The 19,866-nt window shown below is 48.9% G+C and overlaps 1 protein-coding gene across 2 annotated transcripts; it reads right to left on the bottom strand.

The window, feature by feature from the left end:
• Positions 1-878: 878 nt before the first annotated feature.
• PPIC (peptidylprolyl isomerase C) lies at positions 879-15,727 on the bottom strand. Of its 2 annotated transcripts, none has more exons than XM_004609951.2 (5): positions 15,360-15,598; positions 9,378-9,491; positions 8,633-8,726; positions 7,649-7,833; positions 879-4,411 (listed from the first exon to the last, which is right to left on the bottom strand). In XM_004609951.2, the coding sequence occupies exons 1-5, from the start codon at positions 15,495-15,497 to the stop codon at positions 4,286-4,288; spliced, it is 657 nt and encodes a 218-aa protein (XP_004610008.2). In that variant the 5' UTR covers positions 15,498-15,598; the 3' UTR covers positions 879-4,285. The 2 variants fall into 2 exon arrangements, with proteins under 2 accessions (XP_004610008.2, XP_054999953.1); XM_055143978.1 differs by lacking the exon at positions 879-4,411 and adding an exon at positions 4,420-5,489 and having other exon boundaries at positions 15,360-15,727.
• Positions 15,728-19,866: the final 4,139 nt, after the last annotated feature.

Here is a 19,866-nt window from a genome sequence, read left to right as displayed (position 1 = left end):
TTAGCGGCACAGCGAGCAAGGTCATAAACAGCCTCTCTCTAAAGCTTTTGCAGAAAGCTTAGGAGTTTCATGGATCAGTAGTTTATAGCCACTGGTGCGCTGAAGGTTTTAGGTCAGGCCCCAGGAAAGGTGGCCCTTGGCATTGTTAGCCTGACACCGCCCGGGCATGGGTGGTCTCCGAGCTCCGACATGTCTAAATGCACCACCTCTCTGCCATTCCTGGAGCTACTCTGTGCGCATAATGATGAAAGCCTGAGATCCCGTATATGGCGGCAAGCACAGTTCCCCGGATAGGGATGTTGCAGGGGCACATGGGTGCTGATGTGTTTGCAGCAAAGGCCCCATCTGTGCATGAGGTCTTTTGTCTCCCATTTCCTCCACATCACCTCTAGAGAAGATTTTGAGTTTCCCTTTACTCTAACTGTTTCCAAGAAATTGCCTCCCACCCGCCAAAAAAAAAAAAAAAAGGCAAGGCTAAAACAAAATTTTTATGATAAATATAAAAACTTCTTTAAAACATATATTGGCATACAGCAGTGTGCCTTGACGGATTTTGCTCTATAAGACTGTATTTGTCTCAATGAGATCATGCTGCATTTTGCATACAAAAGGATTTTTTTTCCATTTTTCCTTCACATAAGCATTTTCTCCTGTGACTCTCAGCTCAGCAGTATCTGTCTCAATACTTCTATTATTCCAGCATAGGGTGCAGACCTATTTGGGGACATTCCACTTACTTCCAGTATTTTACATTTGTCAATAATTCTACAGTTTATGGCTGTGTATATATATATATATATATATATATATATATATATATACCAATTTTCCAGTGTTACTGTATAAAGACTGGTGGGTGGGTACAGGGCATAATCAGGATTTCCAGCCTAAGTGAAAAGAGATGTATTTTATTTTCCAGCTAAAAATCTTGAGATGGAGATCAGGCCTGGCTGCACCCAGGGGTCCATGGTGTCTGCCAGAATCTATCACCTGGCCCGACTGCTTGCTGCACTGATTTTCTTCTTTGGTCTGTTCCTTTACTCCTCCCAGAAGGAAGACAATTGATGTTTGCCAGTTTCTTCAGCACGAGGACCCTAGTCGGGTCTCGTAATATGCCCGGGGTCAGGATCTGGGTCGGAAGTGAGACCGTCCTGACTGGCAGACAGGACAGTCCTGCCCCCCTCTCCCACCTGCTTCCTCTGTTCATGGATTTTTGGTTTTCATTTTTTCTTTCTGCCTCTTGAACCCACCAGTTTGCCTTTGTCCAGGGCCTCTGTGCTCCTTCCCGCTACCCTACCCTACTCTTCCCGTAGTGTCTCCATGGCTTATCACCTCCTTGTCTCCAGCCAGGACCTCCTCTACCTTCTTCTTCACTCTTATCTTTTTTTTTCTGCTTCTTGGGTCACACCCAGTGATGCACAGGGGTTACTCCTGGTTCTGCACTCAGGAATTATTCCTGGCGGTGCTCAAAGGACCATATGGGATGCTGGGAATTGAACCCAGGTCGGCCACATGCAAGGCAAACGCCCTACCTGCTATACTATTGCTCTAGCCCCTCTACCATTTTCTTATGGACCTATAACCACCCAATATCCTAATACTTATTTATGTGGCATCTCTTCTGTAGGTTGACTGTGTTTCCACCTCTGCCCAGCACTAGCCATTAGGTGAGTTAATGAACGAGATTGCGGGGCCTGGTAGGTGCCTCCATCTGGAGGTCATCCCCAGCCTAAACTCTAGAACTCCCCGAGGTGTGTTCTGAGTCCCTAAGAGAAGTAGGCCGCCATTCCCAGAGCAAAGGGGACTGGTGCCTGAGGAGCCAGGACGGTGACAGCCATGACATTTCCATGTCACTTTGTGAAGCGGAGTCCCAGGAGTGTTACAGGCCCAGGGATCACTGCTCTCAGCATAAGAAAAACAGACACAAGCCAGGGAAAGACTCAGGCATGTATTGTCTGGACACGTGTCACAGGGGTGACAGCAGAGTTCAGGGGTGACCAGGGAGTCATTTTGTTATTGTTACTTGGGTTGGAGGCCACACCTGGTGGGGATAGTCCCAGTTTTGTGCTCAGGGGTCACTCCTGGCAGTGCTCAGGGGTCATACACAGTGACCTAGCCTCCTGCATACCAGCAGCTGCTCAACCCATTGGGCCATCTCTTCGGCCCTGGGACAGTTTTTAAAGAGGCCCAGGTGGGAAAGTCCAAGCACTCAAGACCAAGGGATGTGGGCCACTGGGGGTGCATTCAAGCTACAGAACATGCTTTATGGACCCGTGTCTCAGGAGCACATTGTCTCCTTACTGAGTGTGATGGTTAAGAGTAAAATGAGGGTTAATGACGAGTGGCGGGTCCGTGCAGAGGCACTGGCCATTTCCACCTGGCTTCCTCCCTCCACGTGCTGCTCAGAGGCATGTGCTTTCACCTTTCCCTGGGGGGTGAGAGGGAAGCAACAAGCTTCACGGTATAGTCCCTCGTGTACCTCACTAGGAGGCAGCACAGTTGCTTGATATGCACTTTAGCACCCCTAGAAGAACTCTCAGAGCACAGTGCTCTTTCTTAAAGGCAGAGCGTGTCCTGCCTCTCCCCGGCTTGAAGCGAGTCCTCCCGGTGGGCCTGAGAACAGAGCCCTTTGCTCTGGCGTCGGGACTTGAGATGGTCCCTCTCAGCCTCCCTTCCCTGGCTTCTCTGAACACTCTACTTTTCTTTTTTCTTTTTGCAGAGTGAGTGGGGACTCCCAAGCAGTGCTCCGTACACCAGGAGCCCGACCAGTGGTTCTCAGCCAACCAGGTGGAGGTCTGAGGGTTTGATGCTGCCCGGACTCTGGTACTAGGGATATCCTGGGTCTCCTCCACAGTGCTGGGGGCCTCCAAGGCTGCACCAGCAATGTTGCAGGCATCGTGGGGTGCTAGAACCAAAACCAGGGCCAGGTGCATGCTGGGTACACACGCCCTCACTTGTGTACTATCTCTCCCACATTTCTTCCCCGCCCCAGGATCCATTTATGCTCACCTTGGGACCTTGAACTTCTTTCCTTGGCCAGACAGGCCCAGTGGGCCTCCTAACCCCTCCATGCCTAGAGAGCCTGAGTGCCATTCCACAGGGCACTCCCTTCTCCATACTCCTGCCCTTCCCGCCTCTCCAGTAGATAGAAGAGGAGCTTCCCTTGACAGCACTGGCACCTTCCTTACCTTTGCCTCAGCACCACCAAACAGCTGGAGCTCCTACAGCTGCCCTCCATGCCATCTGGTACCGGGCATTTTTAAGACCTTAAACACATTTCCGTCAGAGGGAAATGAACGCTTTCCTCTACACGAGAGTTGTGAGGGCAGCAGCTAGTGCGCCTTTCTCCTCCTGCCAAGGAAGCCTCAGGAGACTGCTCAGAGGGTGTTTCATATGGAGATCACGGGTCACAGCGTCCTGGAAAAGCAGGGGAACCATCTCCAACTCCATCTATAAGTCCAGAGCTCAGCTCTTTTGGGTACCACAAGGTCCCCCTTTTACTCATCTTATGTGAGTTTAGGCTAAGCCTCCATCCCTATGGTATAAGTGAGGAAAACGAAACATTACTCTTTGTGGGAAATGGACTCAGTGGAACTTTCTCTGCTCTAGGTATTTGGGATGGGATGGGCGTGATTTCCGTCCATTCTCATTCCCGAGCTACCAGGGCATGATGCTCTTTTGACTTATTCACTCTTCTCTAATCTGTTCCGCTGCTAACAGTAGAGCGCAGAGATTACTGCAGTGCTTTAGCTTTAACAGACATAAAAGGGAAACAGCAGTCTTGTGAAAGGAGTTGATTTCAATAAAAAGTATTTAATATCAGGAAGACCAGAGCACCTTTGATCACCAGGTCAAGATCCCTTTGACAGCAGGTCAAGGTCCCTTTGACACCAGGTTATGTCCTAATCAAGTCTCCTTCCGCCGGCAAAGAAGTTGAGTACAATAGTAAACTGCATGTCTCCCTCCTTACAGAACCTTGGGCATCGCTCAGCTTATAGGGAGAATCTGCACACAGAGAACAAAGAGTGTGTGCCCCAGAGAAAAGAGAGTTGACAGGTTATAAACACTATAAAAATAGCACCATTGGAGGGAAGGGAAATGTCTTGTGCCACATCCCTAAACCTGAAGTGATTTACCCAGAAATGAGGAAAACTAAACCTTGAGCCGTTGATGCTGAGAACTTTGCTGTGATCTGAGCTGGAGCAGAGAAGAAAGTTAAAGCAACTCAGAAAGCTCGTCCCGTGCACGTGCCCCTGCCTGAGTGCCATTTGGTGCTCCACTGTCCTCACTCAGGGATCTCGACCACAAAGGGCGTCTTCACGTCGATCTTGCCACTGTTGACGATGGTGCAGTCGGTGAGTGGACGGTCATGCCCATCAGTTGCCTGAAGTTCTATGGAGTGGACTACAGTCTGGGGAGAGAAAAGTACACCTGTGGTCACCTCTGAAGGTCACTTCTAAAACCCTAGGATAAGCAGGTGAGTGCCTTTTCCTTCTGATTAAAAACACTATGCAGGTAAGCTGGGAAACATTCCAGAAATTTATATACGGCAGCATGAAATTTTCCCCAGTTCCTTGCTAGTCAACACGTGCATACATATCTGGTTGGGTGTTTTATGCATAAAAGAATTCAAGTAGTTTTCCAAGTACCTAATAAAGAGTGAAAAGTGTTGGGGCTGGAGCAATAGCAAAGCGGGTAGGGTATTTGCCTTGCGTGCAAATGACCTTAGTTCGATTCCCAGCATCCCATATGGTCCCCCAAGCACCACTAGAAGTAATTCCTGAGTGCAGAGCCAGAAGTAACCCCTGTGCATTGACATTGTGATCCCCCCAAAAAAAGTGAAAAGTATTGACACTTACTTAACAGATCCTAGCCTAAGAATCCACAGAGTTGGAGCTGATTTCTGCCTCACCCTAAGGTGGTAGGTCTTAATGAAATGGGCTAGAAAACAGACTTAAAGGTAGACATGGTGGTGGGTCTGAGCATTTGAAAGTTGACCCAAGCTCTTCACCTGCAGGCTGAGCCTAACTGGGGACCCTCATTCCACAAGGGAATGCCCTTTTCTGGGAACCCTCAAAGCCATTTACCTGGGTATCACACTAAAGGACTAAGTAATTAGCTTCTGGTGACTTCTCCAAAGATAGCTAAGACAAAAAATTGCAACAGCCTAAATGCCTTGGACATGGACCCCATTAATCCAATCTCTGGCCAGCTTGAACTAATATCAGGTAAAATACAATATTTTTCCAGTAATCACGTGTGTTTCTAAGTAGTGTGTTTGAGTGTACATGCAGGTACCTGAAGCAGTAGCTATATATCTGAATAACATGATATTTTCATTTTAAAAAGGCCCACACAATGGTTAAAATGGAAACATCCCTATGTTTCCATTTTACAGCTCGACAGAGTCGAGCACATTTTACCAGCAGTTCTGAAATGTTTATTTGTGAACCCACCTCGGAAAGTTCTGATTCTAGACCTCTGTACATCTGAAATGAGATCCAGAAATTTTAGTAGTAACAAAAGTACCCAAATGATCTCTGGAGGGATCAAGGAATAGAATTCAAGAGATCTACATAGTGCCTCAAATCATCTTAAACACACACACACACATACACACACCCCTGCCTATTTTCCCCTCAAGTTTTCATGAGTTTCTCGAAAAAGGAGTGACTGTAGGATATTAAATATTATTCCTCCAAATAAGGGAGCAGCCTCCCACTATGCATACTAATGGGCTGAAGGGAAAATATGCCAGAAAAAGGCACCCCCCAACTTTTTCTCAATGTTTTGCTATGGCTTACCATAATTCTGTATTCAAAACTACTCAAAGAATCAATGAGTCTACATTTACAGTAAGTAGAACCTGGGTAGGCCCAGAGGGGCAGGAGGGAGGAATCCCGATATTTTTTACACACCCATGCTTGTTGCTAAACTCGTGGCACAATCAGAGTTCACTAGGAGACTTGCAGCATGCTGGCACACACTGTTACTTAAGAATAGATTCTGTGCTGGATAATTGTGACTCATGAGAATGTAGACACGTTCTATACTGTGACTTCATGTTAAGTGTTGGCTCTGGTGATGCTTTGCCCTTATATCTTCCTCTCCCACCTGCAAAGGCCCAGGCAGAATGCATGGAACTGAGCATATTCTGGGTCCAGAAGGGAGTTTCTTTTTTTTTTTTTTTTTTTGCTTTTTGGATCACACCTGGCGATGCACAGGGGTTACTCCTGGCTCTGCACTCAGAAATTACTCCTGGCGGTGCTCAGGGGAACCATATGGGATGCTGGGATTTGAACCCGGGTCAGCCGCATGCAAGGCAAACACCCTACCCTCTGTGCTATCGCCCCAGCCCCCAGAAGGGAGTTTCTGAGTCATCTGGCTCTGTCCCCTACCTCTGGTGGGGTTGACTCCAGGATTCAGGAGGAACTGCAAAAGATGGCAGTGAGGGAGACTGGTTGGCTTGTGTTTGCCCGAGGGATGCAAAAATGACAGGCATGAAAGAAATCTGAACAAAAAGGAAATGGACATCAGCGAGAAAAGTCAAGGATGGGCCTCAGCTACTGGGGTGGGTCAGCGCCATAGCTGCCAACTTAGGAGGTGAGAGAGCCATTGCGGACAGTAGCTGAGGAGGTGACTGAGGGTTCTAGATAGATATTTTTGGGAGGAAATGGGAAGAGAGCTCATGTGGGAGAGTGTGCGCCTAGCATATGTGTACTGAGTTGGATCCCTGGTACTGGATATTCCCCCATGGGCCAGGAGTGGGGGCATAATTGAGAGAGGTCCATATGGATTCTTTGATAATCTTTTGATAATCTTTGAGTCATAGCAGTATAGCAGTATGTTCATTTAAGTGCTTTGAAGATGTTGTTTCTATTCTACAGGTCTTTGAAAGTGAATTATGTCTGGTCTGGGATTCCTTTTGCTTTTGTTTTGCTTTTTTTTTTTTTAAAAAAAAAGAGTTTACTTACACTTGATTATAAACAAACATGACTTACCATCTTACTCAGCACTTCGAGAGAACATTTCCTGTATTCACAAGGCTGTGTAGCTAATCTCTAGAACGTTTTAATCTTGCAGAACTGAAATTCTGTGCCCGCTGGACCCTGTCTTCTCCTTCCCACAGCCCCACAGTCCCCGGGGAACATTCTAAGTGCCTTGGACATGAATCTGTTCACTAACTGAGAAAGCAAGCAAGATGGATTTTGTTTCTATTTACCTACTTCAGGTGTCTCTCTAAGGGGAATCACCCCGTCTTTTTGTGACTGGCTTATCTTACTGCACAGAACTCGCTCCAGGCTTACCATGTGGTGGCACACACTGGGACTGTCCTTCTTGGTGACGCAGGATACTGTTTCACTGGATGCAGACACTGGACCCTGGCTTTACTGGGTCACACTGAGTAGTTTTTCATTTATATCAAGTACATTTATATCGTGAACATTTATATCAAGAGAAATTAAATCCTCAACTTCCCTCCATCAGGTCCTGGCTTCTGCCCATTAAAATGCCAAGCCGCATCTGTTCACCTCTGAAGGGCTGCTCGCCCATAATGAGGCCCACTCTAGATAAAAATCAACCACTGAAGAGCTATCATCCTGCACAAGAAAGCTTTCGATGAGAACAAAATGAGAGAACAAGTTACCATTCCATCGATCACTTTCCCAAAGACCACGTGTTTGCCATCCAGCCAGGTGGGCTTGGTCAAGGTGATGAAGAACTGGGAGCCGTTGGTGTCAGGACCCGCATTGGCCATGCTCACCCACCCGATGCCGTAGTGCTTCAGCTTGAAGTTCTCATCAGGGAACGTCTCCCCATAAATGCTTATTCCTGGTGAGACAGGCAGGAAAGAAAAAAAAAAAACAAAATGGGCAATCAACAAGTGTCCTGTGACTGTGTGAATTCTAACACAGGAAACATAAGGGTTTGGGGCACTGGTCTAGATACCCTGCAGCAGGTAGGGAAGGGGAACATGGCCTTATCAAGGGGAGGAGAAGCAGGGCCCGGGGATAGAACACACGCATGGCCAGAAACCTTCAATACAACACATCATGCATGATGGCAATCCCACTGGACTCACACCTCGGGCGCAACCCGGACCAAGGGGGCCAGAAGTTTGACTCTGCAAAGAGAAGGAACTGGAGTGCAGGAGGAATTCATCAAGCCAGAGGGACTGTGGCTCAAGCACCCACTTGGCTTTCTCTGTCAAGTCACCTCTACTTAGGGTCCAACCTGGTCATACTGGGTGTGCTTCTGCCTCCAAAGCAGTGGTGCTTTGAGGGACAGAAAGGGCTTGTATCCACACTCGGAGGTGCTCAGGAGTGACCCCGGAAGTGTTCTCTAATTAGAGGGATCAAAAATGGATAAGCTACAAGCAAAGCCAGTGCATGGCCCACAGAATCATCTCCCCATGGTCTTCCCTACAGTGAGCCTGGAACTCTCAGTGCATTGACATCAGGGCCCACGGGATTTGGGGATGAGGGCAGTGAGGCACATCCAGTGCTACGACTTGGATTTTACGACTCTGTTCCAAAAATCATGGTGTCCAGCAATTAGGGTGAAAAGATGGGCACAGTCTCTGCTTTCAGTCAGGTAAGCAGGGAAGGGAAAAGACAAAAGACAACATTACCACCAGTGCCGTCCCCGCTGGTGAAATCTCCGCCCTGAATCATGAAGTCTTTGATGACACGATGAAATGTGCTTCCTTTATATCCATACCCTTTCTAAAGAGATGATAGCATCTGATTACACAAGCATACAGAACCCCTCCTGAAAGATAAACCCCAGTAGTTCTCCAGAAATAACAAAATGAGAAAGCCACAGAAACTATCTCTAGGACTCTGCTGAGTTCCTGCATGGCTTACTGAGAAACAGCGGTCAAAATTGCGTTAACAAACTACGGAAAGAACCTATTCAATAACTGAGAAAGCAAGCAAGACGGTTTTTCTCTCAGGAAGCTTCCTTAGAAGCCTAAGGATTCTGTGTGCCTCATGGGTATAGGCTATTAAAAAAAAAAAAAGATTTCAGGTTCATCCAGCCATATTCAGGTTCATCCAGCCAACTGATTTAATATGTATTTTTTCAGAAACAATCCTTCTGCCCAGCTTAACGCAGTGGCAGGGGCCCATTTTCTGCCAAGAGCTGTTTGGGTATGTATAATATCATCCGTGGGCCATATAGTATAGGCAGAGAGACCTTGGACGGCTGATGACAATCATCCATGTCTGTCCCGTCATGCGGCAGGGCCAGACCGCAGGATTTCTTGGTCCTTCTACAGCCCACAGCCCACAGATGTTTCCCAACTCTGGCTTAGATGGAAAAGGATCTGACTTAGGCTGTAGATCTTCTTGAGGAGGAAAGCAAACGGAGCATACCTCTCCCGTAGCCAGGGCAACAAAATTTTCCACGGTCTTGGGCACCACTTTTCCAAAGAGACCAATCACAATTCTGCCAACATCTTTGTCTCCAATCCTCACATCAAAGAAGACCTAGGTGTGGTTTGAAAGCAGAATGAAAGGTTAGAACTTGGAAAGGGAACATGACACCACATATCCAAGGGAAGGGAAAATGAAAATCTGGGCATTTCAGCATCTGGGCAAGCCCAACCCAGCAGGATTTCGTGGTGCGACAGAAAGTAAGAAAAAGGAGCTCTAACCCCATTCTGTGGGCATGTTTCACTCACACACAGGCCCCTGACCCACATACATTTGGGCACCACCAAGGGGGCAGGCATTGAGCTAGGGCTACGCAGGGACTCAGGAGCCAGGGAGCGAGTGCAAAGTGCTAGAGTGCAGGCCTGCCAGACATGTTTGGCCTCTGGCCCCCAAGTCTGGCCTTCGGTACCCCAAAGCATCACCAGTGTAGACCTGATGACTGCCAGCACTGCTGGGACCAAAGAGCATCACAGGATGAGAGTACTGCTGAGGATAAGCCCCAAGAGTAAGCGTCATCTGGGAGTCCCCACTACGCTCCAGAACAAAAGATGGACTCCACTGCTTCCAAAATGGCCAGTGAAGTCTTCCAGGATTCTCCTCTCCAAGGCGCCCCAAGTCCCGTGGCTAGTTTGTTTCCCAGCTTTAGGAAGGAAGGTTTGCGTGGAAACTTATTTGTCTAGAGCAGAGAAAACGACTGGAGATGTCGGTGAGGGAGCTAGGTGGGCAACAGGACAGCTTTTTCCGATACCTTTTATTCCCTTTTTGGGTCACACCCAGCGATGCTCAGGGGTTACTCCTGGCTCTGCACTCAGGAATCACTTCTGGCAGTGCTCACGGGACCATATGGGATGCTGGGGATTGAACCCAGGTTGGCTGCATGCAAGGCAAATGCCCTATCGGCTGTGCTATCGCTCCAGCCCCCCGATGCCTTTTTGGGGCAACTTCCAACACTGCTGATCCCCAGGGAGCAGTCAGAGGTGTCGGCAATTCTGGGCCCAGGCCCAGCACAGCCCGAGGACCACTTCTTCCCATGGCCTGGCTCCCTGAGCCACACCGCGGGGCCTGTTTTTCCTCCACTGCAGCATTTTTAAGCAGCAGAGAGAAAATATATCTAGGCGAGCGTGGGCGTCACCTCTAATCTTTACGAATTGTCTTGGACATTTCCCCCCACCCTCCCTCTCTCTTTCTGTTTCATCTAAAATGAAATTAAATACATTTTGCTTCACAAATCACTGCGTTAAGGGGCTCCCAAGGCAGAACACTTTTGAAAAGGCCACGGAGTCGAAGGGCCGTCTATTAGTGAGTTTAGATTATATGAACCAATTTACTGTTTGAATGGGTAAAAGAGAGAGAGAGGAAAGACATTCATGAGATGGCTTTAAAATATAGAAGAAGGGTTGTCAAGGAAAAAAGACGTCTTACAGTTTAGAAAAATCACGAAGTAAAGACTGTCAAACTCAAGCTCGAGACAAGAGCTGCTGCCAATACATCAGCCCGTCTGTCACTGGATGATGTGATATTTAGTGCTCCGGGTGGCATTTTCCCATTTTTTACATGGCCAAAGCAGCAAAAATTGTATTATTGTTTATGGAGCAGAACTTGATGGGCAGCCTAAAGGACAAAACACTGGGGAGGAGGCAGCACCCCGAAGAGAGCTTTCCTGGGGGGTCCCCTGGCTCTGTGTCTGGAAGCAGGGGGGCAAGGAAATGCACTTTCTCCATAGCTATGACCAAGCTCCTAGAATCCATGCAATAAGGATGCAGCCCCCCTCCCCGAAAGTATGGCAGGAGACATCATCTTACAGAAACACCAGAGGAAACCCTAGAAAAGCCGTTCCAGACTCAGAGAGGGGAGGGCCTCCCACAGACACTTCGAAAGCAGAAAGAATGCAGTGGGGAAGCAACAGGAAATAGTCGAGGGTGCGTGTTTGTCCACCATGGCTCTTCCTCAAAGCTGATTTTCTTACAGCCTGATGCTTGTAGGAACATGACAACACACATATACATACTCTCTCTCTCTGTGTGTCTGTGTGTGTGTGTGTGTGTGTGTGTGTGTGTGTGTGTGTGCAGTGTCGTTCAGTTTCATTCATGAGTCAAGGGGCTGGAAATGTTGCTCAGTGGTCTAGCACAGGCTCTGCAGGTGTGGGACCTTGGGCTCCACCTCCTCCGTCTGTCGGCACCACAAATAAGCAAAAGAAAATGTGGCAGTTTCCCCCTTTCATGGAAACTGTAGCATCAAATATTAGTCAACAAACAGTGATCAACAATCTATATGGAGGGGTGGAGAATTGGTTTGGGGCCATATTTAGAAGGACCATGTGATGTTAGGGATGGAATCTGGGCCTTCTTTTTTTTTTTTTTTTTTTTTTTTTTTTTTTTTTTTGCTTTTTGGGTCACACCCAGCTATGCTCAGGGGTTACTCCTGGCTTTGCACTCAGGAATTACTCCTGGCGGTGCTTGGGGGACCATATGGGATGCCGGGGATCGAACCCGGGTCGGCCGCGTGCAAGGCAAACGCCCTACCCGCTGTGCTATCGCTCCGGCCCCGGAATCTGGGCCTTCTTGATTTAAAAGATATAATAATAATAATTAAAGAAACACAGGGCCAGAAAGAGAGCTGAGTGGTCTGGAGAAAACATGGTGTCTGAAAGGCCTGGGTGCAGTTTCTGGCACGGCCTGGTTCCCTGCATACTTCTGGATGGGCCCCAAACCTCACTCTTTGAAATCCCTGATCAGGCAGCACCTAGGCCCAGAGAGGGTCCCTCGCCAAGGTACTTCAATCCACAGTCAGAACAAGTAAAGGAATAACTAGAGCCCCAGGCAGCCTGTGGCAGTGCCTAGCGCCATCCCCCAGGTCCCGAGGCATGTCAAGGGCCCAGAGAAGGCACCTGGAGGAGGTGTGGGACAGGCAGCCCTACTCCCGGACCAGACTGGCCACCAGCCCTGCCTGGCAGAGGCCCAGGGCAGAAAACAAGGCCGATGCACAGAGACGGCATGAATGGCCACAAGGCAGTATTTCTGGTCTCAGCCAGTTCCCAAGAGGGGAGGAAGGGTGCCAGTAACTAGATTCAGGGCTGGCGGGAAGGCGAGGATGACAGGAGAGCAAGGAGCAAGATGCAGGGATGCTGGGGGCATACGGGTATGGCTGCACTGGTGGGACAGAGGTGGGCCGCCGAAGGGGGAGATGTCTCACTGCAGGCAGCAGGAGTGGGAGAGGTCTCCGGGTACATCGACAGGCTGGTGGCATTCTCCTTTCCAGAGCAGGTGAGATGAGCCTCGAACAGTAGGTAACCAGATGTCAGCCTGATGGCCACTCCAGTCATGCGGGTGTCCACCAGCTCTGAGTTCAGTGGATTCTAGGGATTCTTTTGTACCACACAATATGCCCTGCCAGGAATTTGGCACCTGTAAGCCAGGGTGGGTGGCAGGGGGTAAAGAGATTGGGGTAGTAAGCTGAGCATGGATTCATGGACAAGGTTTGGGCCCTGGCACAGATCTGTAAGTGCCCCCACCACACCTCTTACTTACAGACTCCTTTTGCTTCAGTGAAATCAGAGGTGGAGTCTGCTGAGGCCCATCCTCCAGAGTGCAGACCAATTAGCCGACTTGCCCACACTCGGAAGTCATTGCTAATGGCTTCATTTTCCTGTAGTAAGTTTAGTTTGGAAAAGTCACTCGGCAGAGTCCAATCTGTCACCATAATGAGAAATTTTGGTGGTGGTGGTAAAATGGGCTGTATGGGGTCAGGGGAGCTAATAGCTCAAGCTGTAGAGGACAGGCCTTACATATGCGACACCCGAATTCCATCCCTGGCACCCCGCGCCTCCCAGTACACTCTGCTCAGCCCCCACAAAATAAAGGAATCATGGTGGCAGGCAAATGGCTGAAAGACCTACTACATAGGCTCTGCAGGCAGGAGGCCTGGGTTTGAGCCCCGCTCTGTATGGTCCTCCGAGCAGTGCTGGGAGCAACCCCTGAGCACTGAGCTTGAGTTGCTCTGAGCAAAGCCCAAAAACAATTTTAAGCATCAGTTTGGAAACAGAGACCCTTTCCCTCAGTGACGGCCCCTAAGACCAGGGCTCAGATGATCTCCTGCCTCTCGCTTTCCTGCAGGCTCCCAACCCAGCTCACCCTGCACAGCTGTGGCTCTGAGAGGGCTGTGCATGGGGAGTCTGACAGCTTCCCAGGTACAGCCTCTCCTACATATGGCAGGACACCAGCACCCAGAAACAAGATGGTTTTACCTGGACTCCCCATACAGCGAGTCGTTTGGGTCTGGTCCAGTGATCCTGTCCCCTTTCCTGGCCTCTTGGCTAAACCTGCAAATGCTGTTGGTTCCACCTCCAATATTCATGTCAGGGCCCTCCACTGTCCACACCTCCAGCTATCATCCTCACCCAAGTCACCACCATGCACCCAGAGTCATTCCCCCAGTGACCCAGAGGTGGTCTAAGAGTCTTCACAAGCCCCAGGCTGGCCCCGGACCCCTCTGCACTAATAAAAGGCCAATAATGGCCCCCTAGCCCCCACTCACCCGAACCCCCCATGGCTTCCCTCTGGAGCCTCCTCTCAGGTTGGCCTCGGGCCTCATCTTCAGGGATCTTTACATGCAGACTGTGTCTTTGCCTGGCTGGTTGATGGGATTGTTATTTTAATCCTCTGGGAGCTCTTAAATGCCATCCAATCTATACCTAATTCCTTCCTTTCATAATTTTATATTTATGACTATTCCAAGAGGTCTAAGTAACACTGCAGACTGCAAGACCATCCTAGCCCATTTCCACCCTTGAGAGCCCCTTTCGGCCCTGTGGCCTGGGCAAACCATCCCCCCATGACACATGCCCCAGATTCCTGCAGGAATCAGCACCTCCAATCTGCTTGGCCTGGCCTTCCTCTACATACCTGGGCTACAGGGGAGATGGACCCACTCACCCCCACCCCATTGTGCTCTCCCCTCCCACCCAACCCCCAGGCCTCCAACACTTGGATGGAGCCTGTGATAGAGGCTGGAGTTTATTTCTGGTGCAACAGTATTCATTTCCACAGGCAAACCCCAGACTGATTATTAAGGTGCCCCGCATCTTTTGGATTCCAAGGCCTGATTACCGAGCACCGGGCACCAAACCATCACCCCCCATCCATCCCTGTTTCTCCCCACAGACTCCAGTAATCTCCTAACCTTCCAACCTTGAGACACTGGCCACAGAAAGAACTGCACCGACTGGAAAGGCTCAACCCACGGCACCCTGAATTCCATCCCCAACGGGGACTAAAAGGCGGACTAGTGTCACCGGCTCGGCGCTGGCACCATCCCGGACTCAGCGGTACCCCTCTCCCCACCCCCTTTCCCCCTAGCCGCCCTCGAAGCACACCTCTGCCTCTCGGGCCGTAAAAGCTGAAGGGGCCAGGCGCGCCGGGCCAGTGCGGAACCCGCGTCTGGCTGCACCTGGGCGCTCCGCCGGGCCGCCTGGCATCCGCCCAGGCTCACGCCCGGCTCCGAGCGCGGCCCCGCGGCGGGTCCCGGTGCCCCTGCGCTCCCCGCGTTCTTCCTTGGCCCGGCTCCGAGGCCGCCACGCGGAAGGAAGTGCGCGGCCGGCTCCTCCCTGGGGAAAGGGCCCGCCGCCTCCGGGAGCGTCTCTCGATCCCGGACTGGGGGCGTGGAGGAGGGTGGGGGGCAAGGGGAGTCCCGCCGACCCCGGATACTTCAAGTGCAAACAGCGGCAAGGCGAGTAAGGGGCTGAGCGCAGCTGTCCCCCGCCCCCGATCTCCTGGGGGTGCGCCCCCCACACCTCCAGCCCTGCTCGGGCAGCCTCGCCCCAGGGCCGCCTCCAGCCCCCGGCGTCCCGGGCAGCACCCGGCCCTTCGCTCCTAACACCAGAAGCCCCGGTCCCCCCCAAGCACCCCCGGCCCGCTGCTCGGTCACCTTGGCCGTCACCGAGGGGCCTCGCTTGCGCACGCCCGAGGCGCTCGCAGAGGGCCCGTGCGCGCCGACGCCCACGAGCAACAGCAGCAGCAGCAGCAGCAGCGGCGGCGGGACCAGCAGCCGGGGCCGCGGGCCCATGGTGCGAGGCGGCGGCGGCGCTGGCGGTGGGGGGTTCGGGCGCGCCCGCGGGCTCCGGGACGGCGGCGGGGCTGCGGCGGCGCCTGCGCGCTCGGGCTCCGGCGGGGCGGGGGTGCGGCGGGCGGCCCGACTCGGGCCGGAACCCGGGGCGCGCTCCTCCTCCCCGCTCTGCAGGAACTCGGGGGAGAGGGCGCCAGGCGGGGCGCGGGGGCGCAAGGCCACCGCCCGGAACGTACAGCCCGAGCGTGGAGAAAGCCAGAGGCCAAGTGGAGTCACTCACTTGGCTCCGAGCCTCCGGGCCGCTTGCGCGTCTGGGCCAGGCGGGGCCGACCTGTAACCTCCGCCACGCGCGGTCCAGAGTTCCTGCAGAACCTCAGCCAGGTCCTGGACCCCGCTGGGAACCTTGCACTCCCCTAGACTGATCTCCCCCCGCCCCCACCACCACCGCCGCCGTGATGCGTAACCCCGCAGTGAGATGATTCAAGTGGGAAATTAGAGCTTCTTATTTACTTTTTAAAAACATACCTTAAAACAGACTGTATATTTCGGAAGATGATTCTGTGAGGACGGAGAGTGCTCACTCCGTGTTTCGGTGGGAAACTCGTGTTGCACGAAGCACGCGGAAATCCTGAGCTCTCTCGGCTGTTTAAACATTAAATCTCCGAAGGCATTTTGGAAACAGATGCACCACAACATTTATAGCAGCTACAGTGATGGAATGATGCAGCCTTGTTTTCTTTGTAGTTTTCTGATTTTCCAGATGTTCCACGCTGAATGTGTATGCATTTTGTAACAGGAAATAACAGGAAAGTGTTCTTTCTAAACGCAACGCTTTTTGAATTAGGCCTTCCAGGGAATGAAACGCTGTAAAATTTTCTTTAAAAATTATTTAGGTACAGTGATTACAGCATTGTTTACAATAAACAGTAATGATAGAAAATGTTCTCAGGCATACAAGGTTCCAACACCAAACCTACCAACCCATGAGAGTATCTGCATCTGGCCATCTGTGTCCCAAGGTACCTGTCACTGCCCCTAGACAGTTCTATAGGTCACCCTCAGGGTCTGTTGCCATTGGCCATTGTTATTTTTTTTTTTTATATTCCACATGTGAGAGGGATCATTGTATATCTGGCCTGATTTCAGTCAGCGTTAAACTGTTTGGTTCTATCCTTGGAGTGGAAAATTATATGAACTTTCTCTTTCCCCATAACTGCACAGTATTCCTATAATTGTGTATCTATACCACAGTTTTTTTATATGCTCTTATCTGTTTTGGGACATTGGGTTGTATTTAGATGTTGGCTATTGTGAATACTGCTGTGAATATTGTGAAACATAGGCAGGGGCCCAGTAGATTTTGTTTGTTTGCTTGTTTTAATGTCATTTTGGGCCTCTTGGGGAAGATTCCAAGAAGTGGAATTACTACGTCATTTGGGTGCTCAATTCATAATTTTTAAAGAAGTCTCCATACTTTTTTCCATAGAGATAGAACCAATGAGGATTACTTTATTTCCCTTACAACTACCAGCAATAGTTGTTCCTGCTCATTTTGATAGAGCAATAGTACAGCGGGTAGGGCATTTGCCTTGCCGGCCGCTGACCCAGGTTCGATTCCTCCGACCCTCTCAGAGAGCCTGGCAAGCTACCGAGAGTATTCCACCCACACAGCAGACCCTGGCAAGCTACCCGGGGTGTATTGGATATGCCAAAAACAGTAACAACAACTCTCATAATGGAAACGTTACTGGTGCCCCCGGAGCAAATGGATGAGCAATGGGATGACAATGACAGTGACTGTGACCAATCTCACTGACATAAGGTGGTATCTCATTGTTTTTATTTGCATAGGTGATAAAAAGCATTTTTTCATATAGCTGTTAGTCATCTGTATGCCTTCTTTGCAGAAATGTCTGTTCAACTAGTCTCCCCATTAAAAGAAAATTTGTTTTGCAAGTTATATAGATACATATATATTAACTGTCACATAATGTAGTGAGTAGATATTTACTCTCGATCTATTAGCGTCTTCTTATTCTAGTCACTGATGTTTCAGTATAGAAGCTTCTTAATTTGATATAGTTTCATTTGACTAACGACATTAAGTCATTGAAGATGTTTTTAGAGTCAATAGCTATAGAGTTCTGCCTATGTTTTGCTTGATGTAGTCATGAGCACAGGTCTAATAATCCATTTTGAATGAGCTTGTGCACAGGTTCTGAGTTGTTTTATTTGCATGGGTTAAGCAGTTTTCCCAATATTAACTATTGAAGAGTCTTTCTTGCTCACTTCCTATACCTAAATCCTTTGCTAAATGTTCAGTCCACATACCTGAAGGTCTGTCTCTGGGCTCTCAATTCTATTCTATCATTCTCAGATTGTGTCTTCATTTCAGTACCACACAGTCTTATTTCTGTTGCTTTTTAGTCTAATTTAAAATTGGGAAAAGAACGCCCGGGAGGGGAAAGGTATTTCTCTCTCTCGCCTGTCCCTTCCCGGGGATGAAGGGCGTGGGGGCCGCCATATTATGACAACCACAGATGGGGTTTGCAAGCTTGCAATGATCGAATATCCGGAAGAAATCTCCCTGGACTTAGTTGTTAAAAGTACAGAAATACAAAACCTCATTTCTCTTCACAACAGGTCTGACTCTAGTGGGGTGCTCCTAATAATAATGGTGAGATTTGTGTTGAAATGTTGAATGTAACTAAAGTAAATAGAAAGTAAAGTGAAATTTATCAGTTACAAGGTGGGGGGTGCGGGGGTGGGCTGGATGGGAGGTGTACTGTGTTTATTTTTTTTTTTGTCTTTGGTAGTGGGATATGGGCACTGGTGAAGGGATGGTTTTTTCAGCATTGTATGACTAAGACTTAAGCCTGAAAGCATTGTAATTTTCCACATGGTGATTCAATAAAATAAAATTTAAAAAAATAAATAAATAAAATAAAATTGGGAAAAGAAAAGCCTCCGATCATCTTTTTTTCCCCAGGATCGTTTTAGGCTATTCTGGGAGTTTCATTACTCCATATACATTTTAACAGCATCTGGTACATGTCATTAAAAAATACCATGGGGGGCTGGAGCAGTAGCACAGTGGGTAGGGCATTTGCCTTAAACGTGGCCAACACAGGTTCGATTCCCAGCATCCCATATGGTCCCCTGAGCACCTCCCGGGGTAATTCCTGAGTGCAGAGCCAGGAGTAACCCCTGTGCATCGCCAGGTGTGACCCCCCCCCCAAAAAAATAACATGGGAATTTTGATGGGGCCTGTACAGAACTTGTGTTTTTAACCAGATGGTCAGGATAAACTCAAATACTTTGGAACTAAGCAACTTACCACTGCACAACCAGTCTGTCACAAAGAAAATCATAATGGAAACAAAAGGTTGCTTGAAAACCAATGCAGATGAAAACACAAGTTATCAGAACATATGGGAACACAGCAAAAGTTCAAAGAGGGAACTTCATAGCAATGCAGCAAGAAAAGTCTCTAATAACCTAACTACACATCTTAAGTTACTATGAAAGATAAACAAAGGGAGCCCAAAGAAAGCAGAAGGAAGGAAATAATAAAAGTTAGAGCAAAACTCAACAAAATAGAATCCCCCAACAGACCTACAAAAATAAGAACTAGTTTTTTCAAGAATAAACAAAAACAAAATTGACAAGCCATTTTCCAGACTCACAAAACAGAAAGAAAATTTTAATAACCTGAATCAGAAATAAATGCAGAAACATTACAATACCACAGAAGTTCAGAAGATCATCATTATCATGAAAAACTTTATGCCACAAAATTGGAAAACCTAGAAGAAATGGGTGCATATTAGGAATACTATTAATTTTTTGAGTCCTTTTTTGATCTGTGTTAGGAGGAAGTAGAACACCTGAACATAGCAATTACAAGGAGATCAAAATGGTAATTTAAAGTCTCTCGGAAAACAAAACTCCCGTTAGTGGATTTACTAATGAGTTCTTCCAAACCTTTACAGAAGAACTACTTCTCAGGCTCTGAAAATTTATTGAGACTCTTCCAGAAAATCTAAGAAACAGGAATTCTCCTAGACATTTTATATGAAACCTATATTCAGAGGCAAGAGATATTACTAAAAAATTATAGACCAATATTGATGATGAATGTAGATGCAGATTCTCAATTTAAAAAAAAATCAGTGAACCAGGGTTGGAGAGATGGCACAGCAGATATGACTTGTATCTTGCATGCAACTGACTGGGTTCAATCCCCAGTACCCCATATAGTCCTCCAAGTTCCACCAGGAGTGATTTCTGAGCTCAGAGACAAAACTAATCCTGAGCACAGCCATAAAATAATAAAGGAAAGCGGCGGGGGTGGGGGGGGCGAGGCGGG

This window comes from Sorex araneus, chromosome 6, assembly GCF_027595985.1.
Source record: "Sorex araneus isolate mSorAra2 chromosome 6, mSorAra2.pri, whole genome shotgun sequence".
Taxonomy (NCBI): domain Eukaryota; kingdom Metazoa; phylum Chordata; class Mammalia; order Eulipotyphla; family Soricidae; genus Sorex; species Sorex araneus.
This window is presented reverse-complemented; position numbering and strand designations above follow the sequence as displayed.

Excerpts from the sequence above, each read along its gene's own strand:
- PPIC (XM_055143978.1), bottom strand. The coding sequence starts at position 15,497 with ATGGGCCCGCGGCCCCGGCTGCTGGTCCCGCCGCCGCTGCTGCTGCTG. Across the intron at positions 8,727-9,377 it reads TTGCCCTGGCTACGGGAGAG|AAAGGGTATGGATATAAAGG; the intron begins GTATGCTCCGTT and ends TCATCTCTTTAG. Across the intron at positions 5,490-7,648 it reads GGAAAGTGATCGATGGAATG|ATGTACAGAGGTCTAGAATC; the intron begins GTAACTTGTTCT and ends ATCTCATTTCAG.